At 51.8% G+C, this 26,253-nt stretch overlaps 1 protein-coding gene and 1 non-coding gene across 2 annotated transcripts in view; one reads left to right on the top strand and one right to left on the bottom strand.

Annotated features, from left to right (window-relative positions):
• The window catches only part of MPPED1 (metallophosphoesterase domain containing 1), a 71,144-nt gene that overhangs the window by 23,207 nt on the left and 21,684 nt on the right, over positions 1–26,253 (bottom strand). Inside the window, exon 3 of the mRNA XM_052641168.1 lies at positions 8,599–8,824. Within this exon, the coding sequence (XP_052497128.1) occupies positions 8,599–8,824 (226 nt within the window). The remainder of the gene's footprint in view (positions 1–8,598; positions 8,825–26,253) is intronic.
• TRNAC-GCA (transfer RNA cysteine (anticodon GCA)) lies at positions 358–429 on the top strand. Its single transcript has one exon. It is a non-coding gene; the product is annotated as a tRNA-Cys (tRNA).

The following is a 26,253-nucleotide window of genomic DNA, read 5'->3' as shown; positions in this document are numbered from 1 at the left end:
GGTTGCCAGGGTAATTAAGACAGTGTGGTCCTGGAGCTAAGTGGACTGAAGGGGCAGGAGACAGCCCAGACACAGCTCCCCGCGTGTCAGGTGAGAAGGGCAACACGGAGCAGCCGGGAAGGATGAACTCCATATGCGTGCTGGGCCACGCGGAAAATCCCCAGACGGGATCCCTACCTCACGCCATCAGTGCGATCACGGCCAGTGGAGCTAATACCTAAACAGAAAAGGCAAAACCGTGAAGATCTCAGATAATGTGGAAACATATTCATGACTTCAAGGGAGGACTTTCTTAAATAGGACACAGAAAGCACTAACCACAAAGAAAAACACAGACCTGTGACTGCTCAAGCTGCTTCCCAGGTGGCTCAGATGGTAAAGCGTCTGCCTGCAATGCAGGAGACCCAGGTTCGGTTCCTGGGTTGGGAAGATCCGCTGGAGAAGGAAATGGCCACCCACTCCGGTACTCTTGCCTGGAAAACTCTATGGATGCAGGAGCCTGGTAGGTTACAGTCCATGGGGTCGCAAAGAGTCAGACACGACTGAGCGACTTCACTTTGCACCAAAATTAAGACCATGGCAGCCCACTGCTGTATTCTCGCCTGGAGAATCCCATGGGCAGAGGAGCCTGGCAGGCCATGGTCCATGGGGTCGCAGAGAGTCGGACATGACTGAAGCGACTAAACGCACACGGTCATCGGAAGGCGCCACTAGGAGAGGGAAGAGGCAGGTCGTCGGGGAGGAAGTGCCACTTGAGACATTGCACATGATGACGGGCTTGCCTGCCGAATAAAGAATCTCTATGGATAAATACAAAAAGGGCAGACAACCCAATTACTTTTTTAAACGGGCAAAAGACCTGAGCCCATCACAAAAGAAGAAAGCTAAGTGGCCAAGATTCTCAGCTTCACAGGTCATCAAGGGAACACAAGTGAAGACCCCATAATGATACCAACCCAGCCACCAGATGGGCACAACTTACAAGTTGCACAAAGTGCTCGCAGAGGGGCGAGACAAGTGACTGCTGCCTCTTGGCCTCCACTGAAGAGCTGTGCAGAGGATCTCCTGACCACCCCATTCCCAGATGTGTGTGTGTGGGCATCCTCATTCAAGAGTATATCTCTCTGTGCACTAAGATACATGTGGGATGTTCATAGTAATATCATTTATAATGGGCCTATTTGTAGAACGGATAAATAGGTCAGGAAATGTTCATACGATGAAATCCTACACAGCAATGAAAAAAGACCCAAGCACAACTGCACACGATGACATGGAGGAATCTTAAAAACAGAATATTGAGTGAAAAAGGCAGGCACAGCACAACACAGGAGCCCATCTTTACAACATTCAAAAACCAAGCAGAACCCAGCTATCTCAGGATTAGGGTGGCCAGACGATCTCCCCATTAAATTTGAATTTCAGGCCAACAATATATAGTTTTTTTTAGTGTACGTACATTTTGGTGGTTCAGATGGTAAAGAATCTGCCTGCAATACAGGAGACCGGGGCTCGTTTCCTGGGTCAGGGAGATCCCCTGGAGAAGGGCATGGCTACCCACTCCAGTATCCTTGCCTGGGAAATCCCACAGACAGAGAAGCCAGGTGGGCTACAGTCCACAGAGTCTCAACGAGTCAGACATGACTGAGCAAAAACACTTCCATTTTTGACATTTAAAATATTGCAGAGGGCATACTCAGATTAAAAAATTATTCTCTCTCTGCCTCTGACCATCCTGCAAAGTGGGGTTGCTAATGGTGCCCTGTCGTGGGGGGAAGAGCCAGGCTGGATCCATTCTTGGGCCACCCCCCTTCAGGGGGCCAGGCACCCAATGGCCACTGTGGGCCTCCAAGTGCGTGTCAGACAAGAAGTGGAACCGCTCAAGTCTGACCCACTGGTCTCCCAAGCAGAGCATCTCTAGGTGGTCGTACTTAAAGGAAAGGCCAGTCGTGATAACTGAGTTTTCTGTCTGCTTCCTCCTCCTGGCTGACTTTGGTGAGTTCTCAATATCAAGGCCAGCCTGGCCCCACTCCTGAGCTCCCAAGTCCAGCACCAAAAGGACCTCCCCAAGAGCCGGCCAGTGCATCGTCCACTTACAGAGAATCATCAGCCTCAGGCCCTCTAGGAAGGGGAGAGGTTGGGAGGACACCAGGCCCACCCACAGTGTATGTCTGCTTGCATGCCCCTTGTAGCAGGCAGCTCACCACTCAGCAAAGCCACACTGCCTCTCCTCTGGGCTCCCACCTGTGGGATACATTTCCCACACTGATGAGAACCTGCCTCTTGTCCCTGCTCTGCCTCCTCGGATGACACAGACTGGGTCTGCCCCTCAGCCCGGGGCAGCTTTGCTCATGCACCCCAGATGCCATCAGTATTAGGCTACTCAGGGCCATCAGTTTATCTGATCTCTGATCCCTGCCTGCTGGAGTTACGATGTTGCTAAAGTTGCCTGTCTTCCACGTGGTACTCAATATGTTAGGGGCACAGGAAAAAGCAAAGGAAAACCCGGAACATCTGAATTTAATAATAATCACCATCAGCTTTGCTGTCTGTCCCCTCCAAGCGGCCATATGCCCAGGTGGCTGGCACCGGGGGCGAGCTCACCCTGCCTCTCGCTCGACAGATAGTTGGGGGGGGGGGGGCGGGCGGCGCACAGACCACCTGCCCTCAAATCAGGCAGATTCAGCAGCCAGGCCACAAGGTTCTTTGGCCAGGAATCCCCTCTGGGGGACTGTCAGTGTTCTTCCACCGTGTGGCTTCACCCAGGGGCAGCACAGAGAGGGCGCTATGGCCCCCTCGCTCAGAAGGGAGACAGGCTCAGAGAGACGCGACATGCTGAGGTCAGACGAGGAGTGAGAGTCGGGACAGTGGGGATGTCCCTGTGTGTCTGGTACAAGCATGACTAAGCCCCAGCTCAGCACACACGAGAACGTGAGTGTCCCTTCCAGGCCTTGGATGTAACGTGCCAGGTCCCCAGGGGCTCAGGACACTGGCTACAGGCAGAAAGAGTGCCGGGAGCCCAGGGGGAGGCCACCACCCACCACGGCAGCTGCCAGCCCACCCGACGGCCCAGCCTCTGGCGTCTGCTCTCTCCCTGAGACCCTGGAAGCCACACTCCGCCCCAGTGTGCCCACGGCCCTCTGTCTGGCCCTCGCCAGGGCTGTTCCCTCTGCCTGTCACACCCTTCCCGGGCCCCCAGAGCTGCCTGTATCTATGGCTCTCCCGTGGGGAGCCTTCCCCAACCCCAGCTCCTAGAGCTCCTCGCGACTTTTGTTGAATCAGCGAGTTGGTGGTTGACATGCCTCTCATGAGCATGAAAAGCCCGTGACTGCAGGAGCTGCGTGTGCCTGGCTCATGGCACACCCCCAGGACAAACACCTGATCGGTGAATAAACTGATCATGAGAACATCACTCTGATCCCCAGATCTCAGTGTCCTCACGGGCCAACAAGGCAGGTGTGAGGTGCGTCCTAAGGCTGTTCAGAGAACCCAGGGACACACGAAGAGCGTGTTATTCCACGCCTGGCGCACAGTAGGTCTTCATAAATGGGCACCCAACGTGGAGCAGACCGAAAGTCAGGAAGAACCACCCACCAGGGGCCTGGGCAAGCCACGTCCTCACCTGGGCCTCTACCCGCTCTTGCATTAAATGAGGTGATTGCAAGCCTGGCCCTCCGCTGGGGCTGCTGAAGTACTAGCAGGAACAGAGCTCCCTCTGTCCTGGTCTCCACCGCAGCAGTAATAAACACAACCAACCTTCAAGGGCTCACTCTGGGCATGGCCTCCATCTGGACGGGCCCACACAGACCTCACAGCCTCCCTATAAGGGAGTTAGGATCATTTTCCTAGACAGAGGGACCAGAGAGGCTAAGGTACTTGCCCAGAGTCACACAGCAAAGAAGTGGTGATGTGCCACAGTTTGAACAGCCCTTCCCTCACCACTCCACTGCCCAACCATGATGGTAGCTGAGATGCCGGCGGGCCTGGCAGCAGGGGCCCGCCTTCCCAGGCCCGCAGGTCCCAGGGGGGTAAGGTGGCAGAGGGAAGTCAGGATTAACTCCACAATGCCGCAGAAGCAGATGCAAGCAACTGGATCACGCAGAGAAACTCAGGGAAACTTCCCCAGCACAGGAGCCCCTATCTCACCTGCTCCCAGCCCCAGACAGGGCCCAAGGGAACTGGGGTTGCTGCATGGAACGCCAGCTCCTGGGCTGCATCTTGGAATGCAGATGAGATGCCCTTTAGCCCTCTGTCTGTGTCAAGGGCTGTGAACCAACAGCAGCCCAAGAAGAGTCTGAAGGGCCCAGCATGTAACAGTGGTTCCTTCCCATCTCCTCCGCCTATGGAAACACCAATTCAGTTCCGTTCAGTCGCTCAGTCGTGTCTGACTCTCTGTGACCCCGTGGACTGCAGCACGCCAGGCCTCCCTGTCCATCACCAACTCCCAGAGTTTACTCAAACTCATGTCCATTGAGTCGGCAATGTCATCACGGAAACGCCATGCCTCCTTCAAATACCCCCTCCCACAGGGAGCCCTCCTCGATCTCACCAAGCCCCACGCGAGGTCCCTTCTCTGTTCTGCAGCCCCTCCCACTCCCAAAGCCTGGGGCTGGGCCCGCCAAGGCGTGGGGTGGAGGTGCGCACCCATCTAGGAGGCAGGATAAGGGTCAAGGAAAAGATGCTCACCCCTTTCAGGCTCTGGGGGACCTGCAACTAAAGGGTCCAAAACTGCTGGTTCTGGGGCCACAAAAGGCAAAGCAGAGACCAGGGGCAGCTGGAGCACGCTGCAGCTGGACCCCAGCAAGGCCGACAGCAGCCTCATCCAGGCCTCAGCAGCTCTAGCATGTGGCCTGGAGCTGGCAGAGGGGCCACAGGGCTGGCCTGGCAGCCTGGCCAGGAGCCTGGGGAGCTGGCTGTCAAAGGGGTTCTTTGGAGCCCAGCTGTGGGGCTGCATCGAGCTGCTCTGGGTGGGACGGGAAGGATGCTGAGTGATGCCTGCTGCCCCCCGGCCCTGCCGTGCTCCGTCCCACATGCTGGGCTCTGGGCAGGGGGCAGGAGGGGAAGGGGGGTGGCTCCACACAGCAAAGAACAAGAATGATGTCTCTGTTCATGGAAAGTTTGGTGCAGCCACTCGGCTCAGCTGAACCCTCCTGACAGCTTTACAACCACTCTCCATGGGACGTGCCTGTTATTCCCATTTTGCAGAGGCAACGGAGGCAAGGAGAGGTTAAGCGACTCGCCCAGGGTCACACAGCCCATAGGAAGTGAGGCCAAGAGTTGAGGCCAGGCAGTTTGGTCCCAAAGCCATGCTGTTAACTTCTAAGGAATACAAGTTTAAAAAAAAAAAAAAATGTTGTGTGTCTGTGTATGGGTGTGTGGGTGTGCAGGGGAGAAAGGCTGTGGGAGACCACTAGGCAAAGAGATCCAGCCCAGAGTCCCTGGTCTGACGCCTGACCCTCCAGACCCTCGACCCTCATCTCCCGGCCTCCGCACCTGCACCTCACGCTCCGGTCCTCCCATCTCCTCCAGGCCTCCGCTCACCCTGCTTCCTCCTCTGACAACGACCTCCTTCTGCTTTTTACCCTAAACACACCTCCACTCCTGGTCTGAGCTCTCATGGCCTGACTCGGCCACCTCCTCTCCCAGCCTCGGCCCCGAGCTCATCACACCTGAGTGCCACACCAGACCCTGTCTGGGATCCCACGGGCTCGCAGGAGGGTTTATGGAGACCCTGTACATGACGAGGATGGGGAGGTGACCGCAGGCACCTCCAGGGGCTCAAGGACAGCCCGGCATCTCACCCCTGCCCCTTGAGGGAGCCTTGGCAGGGTGGGACCATGTCCTAAACCCACCCGCAGCATCCAGGCAGCAGGGGTCACCTGCCGCATCAGCGGGGGCAGCCCAGGCTTCCTGGCTACTCTCAGCTGGCAGCTGCTCTCCCTGAAGTCTCTGCACCCGGACAGACCCTGTGTCCCCCGGATGGCCCCATCAGCTCCCTAAGTGCACTGCTCTGGCTGACGGCACAGACTCAGGCCCCGTCACCCTCCACGACTGGGAATGCCCCTCTCCTCCCATGTGGCTCTGGTCACCCCATCCCCTCCAGGGCCCCTTCCATGATCAAGCCACTCTTTCAAGCCCCTGAGGTCTCTCCTTCCTGTGTATCCTCCTCCCCCTGCCAGTACTTGGCATCTTGTAGCCACTGCCAGCTGGGCCTCTAAGGGCCAGTCGTCTGTCCACCTGTACAACAGGGACAATAAAGGAGTCTTTACAGGGGTCAAGTATTAGCGACAGTTCTTATGACAACCTAAACCCAGGGCCCAGCTTACTGTAATCACTCAGGGATGATTTCTTGTCATAATCATCATTATCATAATCTTAACACCATCATCATCACCACCATCACCTTCATCATCACCACCATTATCACCATCACCATCACCACTATCACCACCACCATCATCATCATCACCATCACCTTCACCAGCACCATCATCACCACCATCACCACCACCACCATCACCACCACCATCATCACCATCATCACCATTACCACGACCACCTCCATTATCACCACCACCATCACCATCATCACCAGCACCATCATCATCATCACCATCATCACCATCACCACCACCACCATCACCACCATCACCTTCACCAGGACCATCACCATCACCTTCACCAGCACCACCATCACAACCATCACCACCACCATCATCACCACCATCGCCACCACCATCACCACCACCTTCATCACCATCATCGACACCACCACCACCTCCATTATCACCACCACCATCACCATCATCACCACCACCATCATCACCATTACCACCACCACCATCACCACCACCACCACCACCATCACCATCATCACCATCACCATCATCACCACCATCATCATCACCATCACAACCATCACCACCACCATCATCACCATCACCATCACCACCATCACCACCATCACCACCACCAACATCACCACCACCACCATCACCACCATCACCACCACCATCACCACCATCACCACCATCACCACCATCACCACCACCATCAGCATCACCACCACCATCACCACCATCACCATCACCACCACCACCACCACCATCACCACCATCACCACCACCATCATCACCATCATCGCCACCACCACCATCACCATTACCACCACCACCATCACCACCATCATCACCAGCACCATCACCATCATCACCATCATCATCATCACCATCACTACCACCATCACCATCATCACCACCACCACCACCACCATCACCACCATCACCACCATCATCATCATCACCACCATCACCACCACCACCATCACCACCATCACCACCACCATCATCACCATCATCATCATCACCATCACCACCACCATCATCACCATCACCACCATCACTACCATCACCACCATCACCACCACCATCATCATCACCATCACCACCACCAACATCATCACCATCACTACCACCATCACCATCATCACCACCACCATCACCACCACCATCACCATCACCTTCACCACCATCATCACCATCATCACCACCACCACCATCACCATCACCACCATCACCACCACCATCATCACCATCACCTTCACCAACACCATCATCACCATCATCACCACCACCACCATCACCATCACCACCATCACCACCACCATCATCACCACCACCATCACCACCATCACCACCATCACTACCACCATCATCACCACCACCATCACCACTATCACTACCACAACCATCACCACCATCATCATCACCATCATCATCACCACCATCAGCACCATCACCACCACCATCACCACCATCACCACCATCATCATCACCACCATCACCTTCACCATCACCACCATCATCACCATCATCAACACCATCATGACCACCATCGCCATCCCTCAAGTTACTGTGGACACACTGACCATCACGGAGACCAGTAAATGACCTGTTCTCCCCCTGATGCCCACTCAGCCAGGTGAGCCTAGGGATAAGGCCTGATTGCTCCGTGTCTCCAACAGGGAACAAAGTCTTGATGCATGCTGGTGGTTTAAACAACTGCTGTCCCCAGTTCAGTAAACCAGGCCTTTGGCCCTCCATGGAAATTCTGACTGCCGCATCTCAGTCTGACTAATCGGTCATCACCTCCACCCAAGCATCTTCTGTGTGTCAGAGGGACAGACAATAGGGAGATTCCTGGAGTATAGGATGATGGTTAAAAACAGGGATTCTGGAACCACTTGCCTAAGTTTAATCTCAGCTCTGCCCATTCCTAGCTGTGTGACCTTCAGCAAGACCCTCACCCTCTCTGTGCCCCAGTTTCCTCTCCTGGAAAATGAGGATAATAATGGTACCTGTCTAAATGTGAGCCAGTATAACATATCTAGTTATCTGTCAGATACGGGGAACCAAGGCTCAGAGAGTGGCAGTGACCTGCCCAGGGTCATGCGGCATCAGGGGACAGCTGGCCCCAAGTCTCTGCGTGGCTTCTCCCAGCCCCACCTGCCTCTGAGCACTCGGGCTCAGCTCCACTGTCCCCCCCACCCTCGCACAGCTCTGCCGTCGCCAGCGGTCAGGGCAGCACCCGCACACTCACCACGGGGAGCCGTAGACTCGGAAGCCCCGCACGGCGACCTCCGAGTCCTGCAGGTAGATGCAGTTGGTCAGCAGTGACTGCACGTTCTCGTAGTTCTCAGGTTTCAGCTTCGACACGGACGGGAAGTAGTAGAAGTCCTGCTTGATGAGGTCGGCCATGAACTCCTGGTCAAAGGTCAGCTCGTGGTTGCCGGCGATCACGATCTTGTACTCGTAGGGCAGGCTGCCTGCAGGGCCGACACAGACACAGACACACACACACACACACACACACACGGGGCACTGCTGTTGGCCTCCGGAGGCCACAGGGCAGTTGGGAGAAGGGGGGCAGGCAAGAGCCCCTGGGAGCCCTGGCAGAGGTGACCCTTCCTCCAGACAGGTGCCCTCTGACCAACAACCCTGAGGTCTCCCTGCCCCCGTTTCTGCTGGGTGGCTGACTGAAGCCCCCAGACCAGCTGGAGGGGGCTGGGCAGCTTCCTGCTGGGCCTCTGAGCTGCAGGGGCCCCGCCTCATTCTCAGGACTTCCCCGCCTCCCGTTCTTCTGTCCGGGCCAATTCCGCCCGGGGAAGGAGACCCTGCTCCCGGGTCCCCACCTCCCCGTCTCAGGTCCCTTCACCTGGGGGCTACACAGTGGGTGGTTCTCCTGACCCTTGGTCTGTTCATCACTGCCTCATCAGTGACCCCACTCCCCCCACCGAAAAAAAGACATCTCTCTTTTTGGGCCAAACTGCACAGCCTGTGGGATCTTAGTTCCCGGACCAGGGATTGAACCGGAAGGCAGAGTCTTAACCACTGGACTGCTAGGGAAGTCCCCAGACTTCTTTACAGGTTGGAGAAAAGTAGCATTCCCTCTTCTCGGTGTTTGTCAACTCAGGGAGGTTGTCCAGTGACAGGCATGGGGGCTCTGAGCGCTGACAGCTGGGGCTCAGACACTAACGAGCCATATGACTTTGACTTAACCTCCTCTGTTTAACGGACCTCTGTTTCCTCACCTGTGACATAGGAAGAAACATGTCTACCTCACAAGACTGTTCTGGGATCAGGCAAACCAATGAATGGAAATGCAAAAAAGCTTTTGAGGTTCAGAAAGGAGTCGGCCTCCCTGGGCTAGGGTTTGCCAACTAGAAGCCCACAGGCCAGCCCTGCCTACTGACATACTGTTTGGCAAAAAAAAAAAAACTTTCTCATCTTTTTAAAATTTCAATTTGTTGTCCACGTTAAAAATTAGAGAAACTCCCAGTAAAATGTCTTTCTGTTTTCTAGAAATCGATCCATTTTAAATCTCACAATCTTGGCCCAAGCAAGTGCTAGGTACCTATACCTCCTTCAGGCAAGAAGCAGAGGTCAGTTTGGCACAGTCCCCACCTGTCTCTACCACTGACACCCATGCCCACTGCACTCATTTTAAGGCACTTGGGTTTATGGCCCGGGCCACAGTCCCTGGAGACAAGAAGGGGACAGACCTGGCCCCTGCCCCTCGGCTGCCAACCAGACCACAGCGCTGAGCTCTGCAAGGGCCCTCTGCCTCCCACCTTACCCACCCTCCTATCTGTCATCCCAGCCTGGCCCAGGGGTGCTGAGCAGTCTGCTTGTTCCCCTCACAGGAGAGCTTCAGGGGCAGACAGGAGATATGTGGGCTTCACCCACCTCCAGCCCAAGCAGGTCCCAGCAGAAATCGGGAAAGCAAAGGCCCCACCAGGACCCCAGGTGACACAGTGCAGAGACCCTGCCCCCCAACCTCCAGTGATGCTTGGGCTGCCGGTGGGGAGGGGAGAGGGCCTGAGGGCATCACAGAGAGAAACCCGCCACTTCCTGGACCTCGCTGTCGGGCCAGCCACCCTTGGTAACAGGCTGGGTGCTCCCGAGGCAGGTTCGGCAACCTCTGGTCTCATAACTGGGGAACTAGGTTCCCACGTCAGGGGTCTGAGGTCCCACAGCAGGTGAGCGGGGCAAGTGATGCAAGGTGCTAGTCCAGCTGACCCCACACCTCCGGGTCAGCAGCTCAGATTCTTTCAAGGCCATCAGGCCAGCTCCTCGCCGCACTGCAGTCACGGCTGGAGCAGCGGCCATCACGACTGCCTTAGCGGCCATCACGACTGCCTTCCAGCGCTGTTTCTCTGCGTTTCTACTTCACATCACTCATCCATCCCACCCCAAGTGCCTCCCCGCACTAATGTATTTATGTCATGTCTCTGACTGGGGGTGTTGCTTAAGCAAATTAGCAAATTACTCCAACCGTACAGTTTCATTTATTTCCGCAGCTCCCGACTACCAGGGCCTGGGGAGTGGGCAAGAGACGCTCAGCTCTCTCCTGCTCCTCCAACCTCGGATTAGAAGAGGTGACTGAGGCTTCTTCCCTCCCAGGGGAGGACGAGCTCCTGTACACAAAGCCAGGCAGGGGCAGGAGCCCCAACAAGCTGTCATGACACCCTCAAATACCGTCTGGTCTCTCCAAAACGTGGGTGCCGTGCAGCCTGGAGGCAGGGGGCTCATGCGTGTGTGAACACAGAGACCTCTCAGGACCACCTCCTCCTGAGCTGGAGGTCCAGCCCCAAGCACATCTGTCTGACAGTGGCAACTTGGACTTGGCAACTCACCAGCTATTTAACCTTCAAAGACACTTAAGCTACTATCCTCATTTTACAACTGGGAAAACAGAGGCTCAGAAAGGTTACACAAATCAATAATAAAGTGATGCACAAGCACAGAGGGTTCTGGACATTTAGTCTTTGTAGCTCGGCCTCATCAAACTCACCCTGAATCAGCACCATCATGCCACACTGCTTCTCAGGGCTAGACAGATCACTGGGTGGACGGGTGATGGTTAGGTGGGTGAGTGAGTGGATGGGTGGACAAAGATGAATGGATTATGGACAGATGGAGGCGTTTATAAATCAATCCACCCATCTTGAGATAGTCTGTCTCCTTTATACCAACTGATCTCTCTCTAGCTGGATCCCTCCCTTTCCTCCAAATTTTTCCTCCAACTGTCCTGGCGTGGCTTATTTTTCGGGCACACAGAACAGCGGTCACACCAGCCAGCCTCCAGGAGGACACACAGGCTGAGGTGCGGACTCGAAAGACAGGACATTCAGGAAGAGTGGCAAGGGGTCCTGAGGGTCTGCTCAGCTCCTGGGCCTGGTGGGCCTCACTGGGTGGGCCAGTGGGTGGTCTCCCAGCCTCAGGTCTGGAAGAAGCAGCAAGTCCTTAGGGAAACCAGCCCTCCTCCTGGCTTTTCAGAGCTGGTGCGCATTGTTACGCAGTTGTATTGCGTGGTAACATTCAGCTCATCTTTCCAAAACAATTCCTTTCTTCTCAGCCAGCTCACTTGAGATCTTGGCGTTTGCTGGCCATGAGTCTGCGGGTAGTAAACAAGACCCATCAGGTATACATCAGCAGAGCACTGGAAGATGACCATATTGTTTTAACTTTTCACTGGCCATCTATGTCCAAATAGACACGCACCCACACGTGGAGTGCACACAGCATCGAGTGTGCGCGGGGTTCAGGGCACAGGGAGGGATGCCAACAAAATCCACTACTTGCGCTTCCAAGATTAATCTTCCTCCAAAAGGTTACAATTCTTTCTCGCTAACACTTCCCCATCCCATTTAACAGAAAATGCTGCCTTCCAACTGCATAATCTGTTAAATTCAACAAGATACGTGCAAGCTTCTCCATAATCTACACTGTTCCTGGAGCAGCGTATGGAGCCCGGCGGAGTTTTAGTGTCTCTGAATGCAGTGGCTCCCCCCGCCCGCCCATCCCGGGCTCGCAGAAAACAGCAGAGGGGACTGGAATAAAGAGACAGCGTTAACGATCTCTGATTGCATTTTTAGTGCGTCTTTGACAGTTCTGTGTTTAAACACTTGCCGATGTCTGGGAGAGTCACGTGGGCAGACTTCTTGGGATGGCACGCAGTCTAGAGTAACTCTGGAATGCGGAGCCAGCCTTGAGCCATCATGGGGGCTGCACATGGCTTGGGCACCCACATGCCACTGCCCTGCACGCTTGGAGGACAGGGGCCGACGATGCAGGAAGGGAATTCTGAGTGCAGCACAAGCGGGCAGGGGAGGCTGAAGACGGGAGCCTGGGACAAGGGCAGGGCTGAGCAACGCAGCACACTGCAGAGGCTGTGCTCCCCACAGACGCTGGTTTGTGCTGCCCCGTGCCGGGCACTGTGATCAGCAATTCACACTCGATGCTTCTAGGTACCTTAGAAAGCAAAGCTGGACCCCACCTCCGCCTCCTGGCTATCTGGCCTGGAGGGAAAACCATCATTTCTCTGAGCCCCAGCATCCTCACCCATAAAGGTGGAATGTTCAGGGCTCCTCACAGAGATCTTAGAAAAATCAAACCAGGGAAGACATGTAAAGCCCCTATATTGCACTTAAACAGGGGGTTGTTTTAATCAGGGGTGGTAAGACTCGCAGACTTGGAAATGACTGTCCTGTGGAAGAAGTTTATACTCACAGATCCCTAAAAACAGGGCAAAGGAGTGGAGGATGAGCTAGTGAATAAGGCGGGTGGGCTCTGGGGGAAAGGGCTGATCCTCGATGTCTGCTCCCAGCCCTGGGGTGACCAGGACAGCGTACAAGAACCTTGGAGAGGGCGTGGCTGGGGACTGGGGTTGGGGTGGGGGTGGAGAACTCTGGATCGGCTGGTTTGCTTCTGAAAGGTGTGTTCAGAACCGAGTCCTTACTCTTCTCAGCAATGAGTTAACTCTGGAGGGCTAGTCCCGCCGGGTTCAGCCAGCCTCCAAGATGCCAAGTCAGAATTCAGAATACTCAAAGGCAGGATTTACACAGCCTGGATGGCAGCTGTCATCATTGTATTTAGGGCTGGAAGGAGAATGAAACGCCATGCTCTACCAGGAAATCCAGTATTCTCGGGGCTTCCCTGGCGGCTCAGAGAGTAAAAACTTTGCTTGCAACACGGGAGACCCAGGTTCACTCCCTGGGTCAGGAAGATTTCCTGGAGAAGGGAATGGCTACCCACTCTGTATTCGTGCCTGGACATTTCCATGGACAGAGGAGCCTGGCGGGCTACAGTCCATAGGGTCGTGAAAAGTCGGGCACAACTGAGCAGCTCACGCTGTCACTGCCGCTCTTTCACCAGGAAATCCAGAGATGGGAGCTGGGAGGACGGAGATGAGAAAACAGACCTAAGGAAGTTAGGTCACTTGCCTGGGGTCACAGCGTGGCACCGGAATCCAGACTGCCTGGCCAGCCCTGGGTGTTCAGACCCCCACTGTGGGACAGACGGTCCTGGGAAGGTGGCCCCTCTGCCAAGCTGCAGGCCAGCCCGCTCGGGCCCTGTGTGGGAAGCTCTGGATTTATAACCCAACACGAGTGCCCATATTTAAAAGGCAAATGCAATTTTTCTTCTGTTTCCTCCTAATAGCCAAAATGTTTAACTTTCAAACATTTGTTTTTCCTGGGAAATGTTTTAAAACCAGGAACACTCAGTCCTCATCTCCTATTTAAATGCTCGTTTCAATCGCTACGGCAGACCATGTATGACCTGAGGCTGAAAAGGACAGTTGAAAGGCTTCTGTGTTCTTTCTCCCCAAAATCAGGCCTCCTATAGCCAGCAAGATTTTGTGGAAACTTCCCCAGAAGTCACGGCTTGCCAGAACACACACCCGCCCACCAAACACCTCATGAAAGGCCCCTTGAGACCTTCACCCAGGGCCAAGCTGGCGACCCTGTATGTAGCAGGCATGCAGAACTCAAGGCTATGGCGCCCCCTCCAGGCCAGGCCCTGTCGGTGCCACGACCTCACCTTCCCGCAGCACGACACACCACGCACCTCTGAGCTCCTAAGGCTTCCGGACACTTGCTCACGCTGTTCCACCCACCTAGGACTCCCTTCTTGCCTTCTTCCTGAGCCAACTCCAATTTAACTCACCCGTCACCAGTGGGCCCAAGTGCCACTTCCTCCAGGCTGCCTTCCATGATCACCCTCTTTCACCCAGCCCTGCCCAGCCTGCGCTCTCGCTGTCAGCTGCTTTATCCGCTTCCCCCATCAGCGGACGTCCTGACACTGGAACCCACCTGCTTCCTCTCTGCACCTAGCACAGGGCTGGCTACTCGGGGAGGTGCTCATACACGTTTCCTGAATCCCATGCAGGACCAAGGATGAGGGGTGGACGGTGAGGTCACTGAGTCACCAAAGGTCCCCCAGGCAACCCACCACAGAATGTTCTAGAAGGGCCATCGCTAAGATGTTGACCAGCATATCGCGCGGCAGACGCCAAATGTCATGTCTTTCACTTCCTCAACAGACGTCAGTGGGGCACGAGGCCCAGGTGCAGAGCTGGTACCCAGAGGCTCTGGGAAAAGCCTGGGCTGGAGGCTGGGAGGCCTGGGCTTAGCCTCACCTCTGATACCACCTCCCTGGACCCAGGTGAGGCCTCCTCTGCTCAGGCCTCAGTTTCCCCATCAGTCCCACAAGGAGGGAACATGGAGGTTCTGACCTCTTTTCAGCTTCCTAAGACCTTCCAGGTGATGCTGGGATGGGGGTTCCCAAGGCAGGTGCTGACAGTGTCAAACAGAAGGGCTCACACAGGGCAGGTGTTCTGAACACCCACGTTGCCTGCTTGTTGCTGACATCCTGTGACGTCAATGGTAAAGGAATAAAAGGGTGTGACTCTCCCACAAGAAGCAGGACAAGCTATGGCCAGAGCCTCAGGAGGCTTGGGGACCCGGGCTCAGGTGCAGAGCCTGACCTAGAACATCCGGGAGCAGGCAGGCCCAGAACCCCCCATCAGACCGTCACCATGCCCTTCACCCCCTAATCTCTGCAGAAAAGAGGGCATTTACTCTCAAGGGAAAACAATGGCTCCACAGCCCCACTTAGAGACCACTGGCCTGAGGGGGGATGGGCAGTGAGGCCAGAGCCTGAACAGCAGGAAGATGAAGGACAAGAACGAATATGGTGACCGTGGAGGCCCCAGGGCCCTTCCCCGACACGCTCTCAAACTCTGGAAGCCAGCCTTGCAAACTGGGGAACTCATCTCTGGGGAGAAAGACACATCCAGAAGGAAAACCTACAGATAGCAACATCAGGCGCTCCCCAAAGAGACGGCCAGGGCTATGGTGGTACATTCCCCTTCCACATATACACACAAGTATACACACAGCTTATCAACAGCTCTGGGACTTCCCTGGTGGTCCCGTGGCTAAGACTCCATGCTCCCAATGCAGGGGGCCTGGGTTCGATCCCTGGTCAGGGAACTAAGATCCCACATGCTGCAACTAAAGATCCCACATGCTGATCGAGGACCAAAGATCCTGCTATTGAGACCTGGCACAGCCAAATAAATAAATATTAAAAAAAAAAAAAAAAAAAAAAAACAGCTTTCAAGTGTCTCGTTCTTAAACACAACACATAGGGTCATCAGACCTCACAGAAAAGCCTCCAAGCTGAAAATGGGCAGAGGCGCAAATAAGAAAGGAAATTGGAGAAAACGGGGTTGATGCAGGGGAAAAAAAAAAAAAAATATATATATATAGTTATCACCATTGGTGAGATGACAGAAGACGTTGCAGCCATGAAACCCTAGCAGGGAGCTCTTAACAAAAGAAATTAAAATGTGGCAGGATATTTTAGTTTTGGTTAAAGAGTAGAAGAGGTGGTTGAGGAAATCTCCCCGAGCTTGAAACAAAATAACAATGAAGTGAGACAGAAATCAGAGAATCAAAAGCAGAGATTCCACATGTGAATACTACGAAAAAGAAGTCAGGAAGAAAAAAAGAGGGGTGGGAAACTTTGGAAAAATAATCCACAGGATTAAAGACAATCTTTGCTCCATTTAAAGGGTTACCACAATAATGAATAAAAACCACTCACATCTGAGACACATTGTCTAGAAACAAAACAGGTCATATACAAAGGATGAGATACTCAATAGTGACAAAGGAAACAAAGAAAATGGAGCAACGCCTTCCACATTCTGAGGGAAAATGATCTGTTACCTATAATTCTACACCCAAACTACCAGTTACGATGGAGGACAAAATACTTTTCCTGACATACCATTTGGCCAGACATTTATCTCTAGCGCATTCTTTCTCAGAAAGCTACTGAAGCGTATGCTCCACCAGAATGAGGGAGTAATCTAAGAAAAACGAAGTCACGGGACCTCAGGACCAGGGGCTCCAAGACAGAAGGAAGGCAAATGGAAATGGTGAAGGGCGATCCCAGGATGGTGAGGGCGCAGAGGCCTGGGCAGCTAATCCAAGCTGGGGCAGGGGTCAGACGCTCAGGAAGTACAAGAAAAATGAGCCAACAGATGGCCCAGCCCAGCTCACCACACTGCTGAGAGGCATTTAAAACCCTGCAGGAGACCGGGATGAACCACAGTGGGTACACGGGGAAAAAAGCAAACCAACCAACCAATTAATTACTTTACGAAAAACAATAGGTTACACAGTGAATATTTACCCAAAAACTGTGATGGGATTGTAGAAAAGGATCAGAGATGTGCATATACGGATAGAGAGACTAAGTCTCTGAGTGTTCACTGTAAGACATTAAAAAGGAATCTCTACAATTGAAAAATAAAAAGCAGCAATATGAGGTTGTTACTTAGAGACATCGCGGTAATAAAGCAGCAGCTACCCAATATGCGCAGGGGACAGAAATCACTAGGGAGAAGACTGTTGGCTTTACCATAAGCCTCGTGGCTGTTATAACTCACTGCGCACATGCATTACCCTAGCAGGTGGCACAGCGGTGAAGAGTCTGCCTGCCAAGGCAGGAGACGCAGGAGACACTGGCTTGACCCTGGGTCGGGAAGATCCCCTGGAGAAGGAAACGGCAACCCACTCCAGTACTCTTGTGTGGAGAATCCCATGGACAGAGGAGTCTGGAGGGCCACAGTCCAGGGGGTTGCAAAGAGTCTAACTAATGCAACTGAGCAACAATAGGGTAATAAATAAAACTGCAATGAAATTAAACGAAGGCATCAGAGGCCAGGCACTCCTCACCTGCCTGCTACCTCTGCCCAGGGCAGCCTGATCTCTCACGTGTTCTACCTGCTACTCAAAATCTAGAACCAAATCAAACGAGGCCACAGCTGAGACTGGTGGAAAGACAGAACAGGCAGAAAAGCTGAACTGGTTGATTCCTCTGTGATTCTGAGGGTCTACGTACTGGGAGGTCTGGCAACCAGGTTCAGAGGCAGGTGATCCGGCCAAGCAGCTCCTCACCTGGCAGGTCCGACAGCCACGAATGACATCGTACGTGTCACCTGCTGAGAATATGAGACAGGCTCTCCCGTGCCCTACGTCTAACCCTCACAACAGCCCCACAAAACGGGCAGTAGATTGGCGGATGAAGGAACTGGGGCTCAGTTACATTAAAGAAGTGCAAAATGGGTAAGCAGAGAAGTGGGAACCTGAACCCTGATCCATCTGTAGCTGAAGCCACGATTTCTCCATATCTGTCACAATCACCCAGGCATATTATATACACCAAAGTTTTTGCATTAAACATTTCTCTAGAAAAAGAAAAAATGGTGCCATACACTTGAGTCCTTACAAAACCTCCTACTGAGGAGTTCTCAATGACTTTATTTTAAACAACATAATATTTTCAAGATATCTTGTGGCTTTGTAAACAAACCTTTAAAGACCATTTTGAAAAGCAATACAGATTTTAGAACAAATTAAACGAATTCAGCAAAGGTGCAGGATACAAAAACAATGGGGAGGACAGTTGCATTTTTAAACACAATAAACAATCTGAAAAGGATATTAAGAAAACAACCCTATTTGCAATAGCATCATAAAGAATGAAATATATAAAAATAAATTTAACCAAGCAGGTAGGAGATCTGTATGTAAAAACTCCAAAATGTCTGCTAAGAGACTAAAGAAGACACCAATAAGTGGAAAGATACCCTGTGCCCATGAATTGGAAGACTTCATACTATTAATATGTCAATACTGCCCAAAATGATCTACAGATTCAATGGCATTACTACCAAAATTTCAATGATGTTTCTTTCAGAAACAGCAAATCCATCCTAAAATTCACATGGAATCTCAAGAGTCCCTAAATAGCCAAAGTAATCTCGAAAAAGAAAAACCAAGTTGAAAGTCTCTTACTTCCTGACTTCAGAACTGACTACAAAGCTACAGTAATTAAAACAGTATGGCACTGGCATAAATGCAAACACACAGATCAATGCAATAGAATAGAGTCCAGAGATAAATATATACAGTCAAGTTATTTTTTACAAAGAACCTAAGACCATTCAATGGGGAAAGGACAGTCTTCAACAAATGGTGCTGGGAAAACTGGACATCCACATGTCAAAGAATGGAGCTAGCCACTTAATCCATGCTTCCTAAGTCACTTTAGTCACATCTAACTTTTTGTGACCCCCTGGACTGTAGCTCACCAGGCTCCTCTGTCCATGGGATTCTCCAAGCAAGAACACTGGAAAGGGTTGCCAGGGCCTCCTCCAGGGGAGCTTCCCAACCCAGGGATCGAACCCACATCTCTTATGTCTCCTGCATGCAAAAAGTGACTCAAAATGGAACAAAGATCTGAAAGTAAGAGCTAAAGCTATAATACTTTTCAAAGAAACCGTAGGAGGAAAGATTTGTGACACTGGATTTGGCAATGATTTCCTGGATACCAAAGCACAAGCAACGAATGAAAAAATGTATCAAAATGTAAAAACGTCCGCACATCGAAGACACCACGAGCAGAGTGAAAGGCAGCCCGAAGAATGGGAGAAATATATCTGCAAATCTCATTATTAGGGAAATGCAAATAGAACTATGAGCTAATAACCTCACATACATCAGAAAGGTGACTATCAGAAAAACAAAACAACAGGAGCTGGTGAAGATATGGGGAAATGACAGCCCTTGGGCACTGTTGGTGAAAGAGTAAAATGAAACAGCCAATGGTACAGAAAATTCTCAAAAAATTTAAAGCAGAACGAGCATATGATCCGGCAATTCCATTTCTGAGAATATAACCTAAGGAACTGGAAACAGAGGCACAAACAGGAATTTGTACACTCATGGTCACAAAGGCCAAAAGATGGGACCAACTCAAGTGTCCATCAGCAGATAAGTGGATAAATACAATGTGCCCTATCCATACAATGGAATATAATTCAACCTTTAGAGGGGAGGACATTTTGACTCCATGCTTCAACGTGGGTGAACCTTAAGGATATTATGCCCAGTGAAATAAGCCAGTCACAAAAGAACAAAACCTGTATGATTCTCCTTGTAGCAGATGTTTATAGCTAAATTCACAGAGACAAGAGTATGGGGGGTACCAGGGGCTGGAGGACTTAGTGTTTCGTGGATACAGGGTTTCAGCTTGGGAAGATGAAGAGTTCACGAGACAGATGGCAGAGAGGGCTCCAAGACAGTGTGAATGAGACAGACGGAAGTGAGGGCCCCATGACAGTGTGAAGGAGACAGACAGTGCTGACGGCCCCATGACAGTGTGAGGAGACAGACGGTGCTGAGGGCCCCATGACAGTGTGAGGAGACAGACGGTGCTGATGGCCCCATGACAGTGTGAGGGAGACAGACGGCAGTGAGGGCCCCATGACAGTGTGAGGAGACAGACGATGCTGATGGCCCCATGACAGTGTGAGGGAGACAGACGGCAATGAGGGCCCCATGACAGTGTGAGGAGACAGACGGCAGTGAGGGCCCCATGACAGTGTGAGGAGACAGACGGCGCTGATGGCCCCATGACAGTGTGAGGGAGACAGACGGTAGTCAGGGCTCCATGACAGCGTGAGGAGACAGACGGCGCTGATGGCCCCATGACAGTGTGAGGGAGACAGACGGCAGTGAGGGCCCCATGACAGTGTGAGGGAGACAGACGGCAGTGAGGGCCCCATGACAGTGTGAGGAGACAGACGGCAGTGAGGGCCCCATGACAGTGTGAGGAGACAGACGGCGCTGATGGCCCCATGACAGTGTGAGGAGACAGACGGCAGTCAGGGCCCCATGACAGTGTGAGGAGACAGATGGCAGTGAGGGCCCCATGACAGTGTGAGGGAGACAGACGGTGCTGATGGCCCCATGACAGTGTGAGGAGACAGACGGTGCTGATGGCCCCATGACAGTGTGAGGAGACAGACGGTGCTGATGGCCCCATGACAGTGTGAGGAGACAGATGGCAGTGAGGGCCCCATGACAGTGTGAGGGAGACAGACGGTTGTGAGGGCCCCATGACAGTGTGAGGGAGACAGACGGTAGTGAGGGCCCCATGACAGTGTGAGGAGACAGACGGTAGTGAGGGCCCCATGACAGTGTGAGGAGACAGACGGCAGTGAGGGCTCATTGACAGTGTGGAAGAGACAGCCGCCAGTGATGCCTCCGTAACAGAATGCAAGAGATAGACGGTCATGAGGGCTCCATTCACAGTGTGACTGAACTACATCCCCCTGAGCTGTACGCTTCAGGAAGGTTACAGTGGTAAATGTTTGTATATTCAATCACAAAAAAATTTTAAATCATCTTAGAAGAGAGCTGAGCACCCTGAATCCTAGGTAGAACCCTAGGTTCTTGGAACCCTGAGAGTCCTCGAATCTTAGAATCCTGGTGGCCATTCATTCTGACCTTGGAAGCGAACAATCCTGGATCTTGGAAGTCATCGGCGTTTCAAGGTGGACAGGGACTGAGCGGCCGTCTAACGACTGGGCACCCTTACCCACCCCACTTTATCAGAAAGCCCTAATTGAGGAGCTCCAGGCTAGGAAGTCTATGCTCGCTTCCACCCTTCCAAAAAATTCCCAGCATGCATTTCACCTGGGATCTGACCACCGTGCGTGAAAGGCAAGGATACAGGGCGGAGATCTGACCCTCACGTTGCTGAACAAACGTTTTCCATAAGGTTCTTCTGGTGCCTTCTGACACCTACAGACCAACCATTTAAAGGGGGGAAATTGATCCAAACAATCTTCTTTGCAGTAAACTGAAGTAAGTATTTGAAAATGGTGAAGACAAAAGATTCCTATTTTTAAAATACTTCTTAGTGAAACCAAGTGTTTTAAAGCTAAACCAACATTTTGAAGATCAAGATACAGGAGAGTAAAATCCTCTCACCACTTTTGCGTATGCTTTCCTTCATTCCACGGTCACTTTCCTTGGTCCTAGTAAGTGCTGGACCCTCTGTGCTGGGAGCTGGGAACAGAGAGGTTCCCCCTCCCCAGCCCCTTCTCCTGTAATCTAGAGTGGGAAAGACACACGCAAGCAATCTGGGATCTGTAATGGGGGTGGTGGTCTTCCCAGGTGGCGCTCGTGGTAGAGAACCCGCCTGCCAGTGTAGGAGACGTAAAAGACCTCGGTTCGATCCCTGGGTCAGGAAGAACCCCTGGAGAAGGAAATGGCAACCCGCTCCAGTATTCTTGCCTGGAGAATCCCATGGACAGAGGAGCCTGGTGGGCTACACCCATAGGGCCGCAATGAATCAGACATGACTGATCATACATGCATGCATACAATGGGGGTGGTTCCAAGTCCTAAGGAACCATGCACAGCAGTGAGTTTTCCTTTCCCCCATCAGAAGAGAGGGGGGAGCTTAGTAAAGGCGGGTGAGAGCGGGCATCAGAGAAATAGCAGCTCTCCAGGCAGACAAAGCTGGGAGGGGTCTCCGGGAAGACTACGCCCCACAAGCAAAGGCATGGAGGTGGGAAAACCCACTGGCCAGGTATTCGGCAACTGCTTAAAACCTAGGGCAGATGACAGTGTGAGAGGGGGCAGGCCTGGGAAGGGACAGATTGGGGTCACAGCAGGAGGGGACGCCACTACCCAGGAAGGTCTGGACTTCACCTGGGACACAGCAGGGAACCAACAAAGAGTGTTAAGGGGAGAGGGTTCCGGTTGGATTGACGAACAAAAATTTTCTTTCAAACACCAGTATGACAAATGCTAGTCTGGAAAGTGACTATTTGGAGCGGCTGGGACGCCACCAGAGAAAGCCCCTCTTTGTCAGCTCCACGCTTCCCCTTCAGTGTCACGGCTGTCAAACCAGCCCCGAATTAGCTCCAAACGGCCGTCCCAGAGCGCTCAGATCTTCATTTGTATTGTGCACACTTGGAAAGGTGTGAAATCCCTTCTTAAGAGAAATAAAAAAAAACAAACCTATACACTTTTTAAAAACTGATTTTCTTAAAAGCAAATTTTATAGAACTAAATCCTAGGTTTTAAATATCTGATATTTTTTAACAGGAAGGCAGGGAGCTTCCCTGGTGGTCCAGTGACTAAGACGCCATGCTCCCAGCACAGGGGGCGTGGGTTCCATTCCTGGTCAGGAAACTAGATTCCATATTTCACAACTAAGACCTGAAACAGCCAGATAAATAAATAAATAAAAATATTTTAAAAAGGAAGGCATCCTTGCCTGATATTAACAATAGTAATTAAAACTCCCATAGGGGAGTTTGGGGGAGAATCAATACAGATATATGCATGGCTGTGTCCCTTTGCTGTTCACCTGAAACTATCACAACATTGTCTGTTAATGGGGAAAAAAATGTGACTGAACACTGCATGGGTAAGAGATTAAATCTGGTCCATCATTTAAAACAAAACGAAGCAAAAACAAAGCTCCCATCAACTGGGTATCTGCTTGTTGCCAGGCATCTTAGATGCATTCACAAAACAGCCACAACAAAAACAGTAGTGGCATTTATTATTGTGTGAGTAGCTCTCAGGTCAGGCCCTGTGCTGAGCCCAGATCAGTCCCTGCCTCACAGAACTCTCCCAATATCAGCCCCATTTTACAGATGAGAAAACTGAGGCTCAGGGAGAGGACATAATATGCTGAAAGCCAGGTGGCTTGGAAGAATGGAGCCAAAATCCAAACTCAAGGGGGTCTCTCCAGATCCACATGTTTAAACAGGATCCCACCTGCAGTGTCTTATTCAATCCTCACAACAGCCTACAAAGAAATGTGTGTTAGCCTCACACTGCAGATGAATACATTGAGGCCCAAGAGAGTAATCACTTTCTCAATGCTCCCCAGCAGGCATGTGGCCAGGCAGGATGAGGGAGGCAGTCCTGCCCAATGCAAAGCCTGCATGCCCTCCCCTGGCTCTTCTCTCACTTCTGGATTTCTAAATCATTTCATTTATAAATAATAAGTAACAATATTGAGAGCAGACTGGGAGGCTGTTGCTGTCCATGGTGCTGAAGATGCAACATGACAGACAAACAGCACCGTCCCTGCCTTTGAGGAGTTAGCCTTCCTAGGGATCCGCAATAAACGAACAACGGGTTAAGCACTAGGTCAGGTGGGGATAGCAGATTTGGGAAAATAAACCCAGGTGAGACGGACAGGGCACACTGGGACGGGGGCGTGGATCACGCAAGGCCATCAAGAAGGGCTCTCTGGGAAGGTGACCCCTGACAGCCAGGACCTGGGTGACCCCAGGAAACTACATTCCTACACCAGGCCTCAGTCTCCTCATCTGTAAAGTGGGGATGTCATTACTCAGGACGCAGGCTGTTTGTCTCAAAGGAGAAGTGACGAAACAACATGAATGCACCTTTTAAACTGGAAAGCGCTGTCCAGAAAAAAAAAATCACTGTTCAGCTCTCATACAACCTGTATACAAGGCTGTGTAGCAAAATGTGGCTCTCACATATGAAACATAGAGTGTTGAACCTTCTTGTGTCCCATCAGCAACTTAAATATGACTTTGTGAATTGGTTCTGATGTTATAAAGTGTTACTTCTGACCACAAATACTAAAACAGACTTGGAAAGGAGGAATCTGCTGATAGAAAGGGCATGCATTTTCTGAATATACAAGGTCACCTTGAAAGTGAAAGGTGTAGTCGCTCAGTCCGACTCTTCGCGACCCCATGGACTGTAGCCTCCCAGGCTCTTCTGCCCATGGACTTTTCCAGGCAAGGATACTGGAGTGGGTAGCCATTCCCTTCTCTAGGGGATCTTCCTGACCCAGGGATCAAACCTGGGTCTCTTGCACTGCAGGCGGATTCTTTACTGTTTGAGCCACTAGGTATTAAAAAAGGAATTTAAAATTTTTAAAAGAGCCTAGGTCTTGGGTTAGAATCTCGATTCCACTTTTATTCACTATACAATCTCGGGCTAGCTCTCCACCTATCTGAGCTCAGTTCTTTCATCCACAGAGACAGTAACAGCAGACTCTTCAAGGGATTGTCCTGTCCCTACAGTAGCCATTAACCCCCTGTGGTTATTTTATTTAAATTAACTGCAATGAGATGAAACACAAGAGTCAGTTTCTCAGTCACACTAGCCACCATTCAAGTGTTCAATATCCCCAAGAAACAGGTGGCTGCAGTACTGAACAGCTCAGGGCCTGGCTACTCATCAGCTGGGAGCTGGCTAGAAATGCAGAATCTCTAATTGATACCTACAGGGCATTTCATCCAAAACCAGCAGAGGTGACTTTTTTCTCTGGTGCACATGGAACTTGCTCCACAACAGATCACATTTGGGGTCACAAATCAAGCCTTGGTAAATTTTTAAAAATTGAAATCATATCAAGCATCTCTTCCGACCACAATGCTAAAGACTAGATATCAGCTATAGGCAAAAAAAAAACCACAAACATATGGAGGCTAGAAATGCAGGATCTCCAGCCCATCTCACAACCGCCAGACTGAGACCTGCATCTCAACCAGATTTCCCACCACCTCCCCAGGGAATTCTCATGCACCTGGCGTCTGAGCAGGGCCGCCTGGGAGAGACCGGGGTGGGGGTCAGCAGACACTCCACAAGTAGGGGCAAGCTCTGTAAGCCGGGGCAAGCTCTGTAAGCCATTGCAAGGATAACAGGACAGGGCAGTTCCCACACCCTCTTTAAGTGGTGGTCACAATCTCCAAACCAAACTAGTCACCGAACCTCTGACAAAGGCTGGGGGGGCAGGTGCAGGGGGCAGGCAGAGGAAGGTGGTATAGACAGAAAAATGGAATCTCTCAGACATTTCGTAAGTGTGTGCACAGGGGGACGGAATATTTCAATTCTGTGCTGGGCAGGATTTTCTGGCTTGTTGACTATTCCTGTTTTGGAATGAAGTCCAACATGAAAATGACATTTTAAAAAACCCACAGACTGATTTCATATCCAAACACATCTCTCCATGTTTGTAGGAAAAAAAAAGAAAAAAAAAGCATGCTAGCAAGAGAATCTTGCTTCCCCCAACTCTCTCGAATGGCCAACCAGCTATTTCTCTTCCGACCAACGACTTCCTCCAGTGGCTCCACAGCCCACAACCAGCGGTGATGAGCAAAAATGCAGTTCAGGGCAAAGAAGAAGGTTCACAATGGAAAACCCAGCAAAGCCTCAGAAAACAGGTGTTTTTAACACTTCGTCTCTCATCGGAACAATCACCAGTCTGGGAGGAAGGCCTCACCATCCTCCTCTAGATGGACGAGGACCCTCAGATGCAGGGCGGGTGAGTCACCGGCTATCCATCTCACACACCTGGGAGGCGGTTGAGTGTCTCCCCTGGTCACAGGCTACCACTTCACCCAGTTCTGCCTCCTTGACATCATGGCATTTTCTTGTTTATGTTCCTGTTGCATGGGAGTCTTGGCTGTTTTGCTACCCACCATATCCTGGGCATCTAACAGCTGCCTTAGACTAGGGGAGGCCCTCAGTAAATGTATGCTGAA

Source organism: Budorcas taxicolor, chromosome 5 (genome assembly GCF_023091745.1).
Source record: "Budorcas taxicolor isolate Tak-1 chromosome 5, Takin1.1, whole genome shotgun sequence".
NCBI lineage: Eukaryota > Metazoa > Chordata > Mammalia > Artiodactyla > Bovidae > Budorcas > Budorcas taxicolor.
Note: the sequence above shows the minus strand (reverse complement) of the source record. Positions and strands in the feature narration are given on the sequence as shown.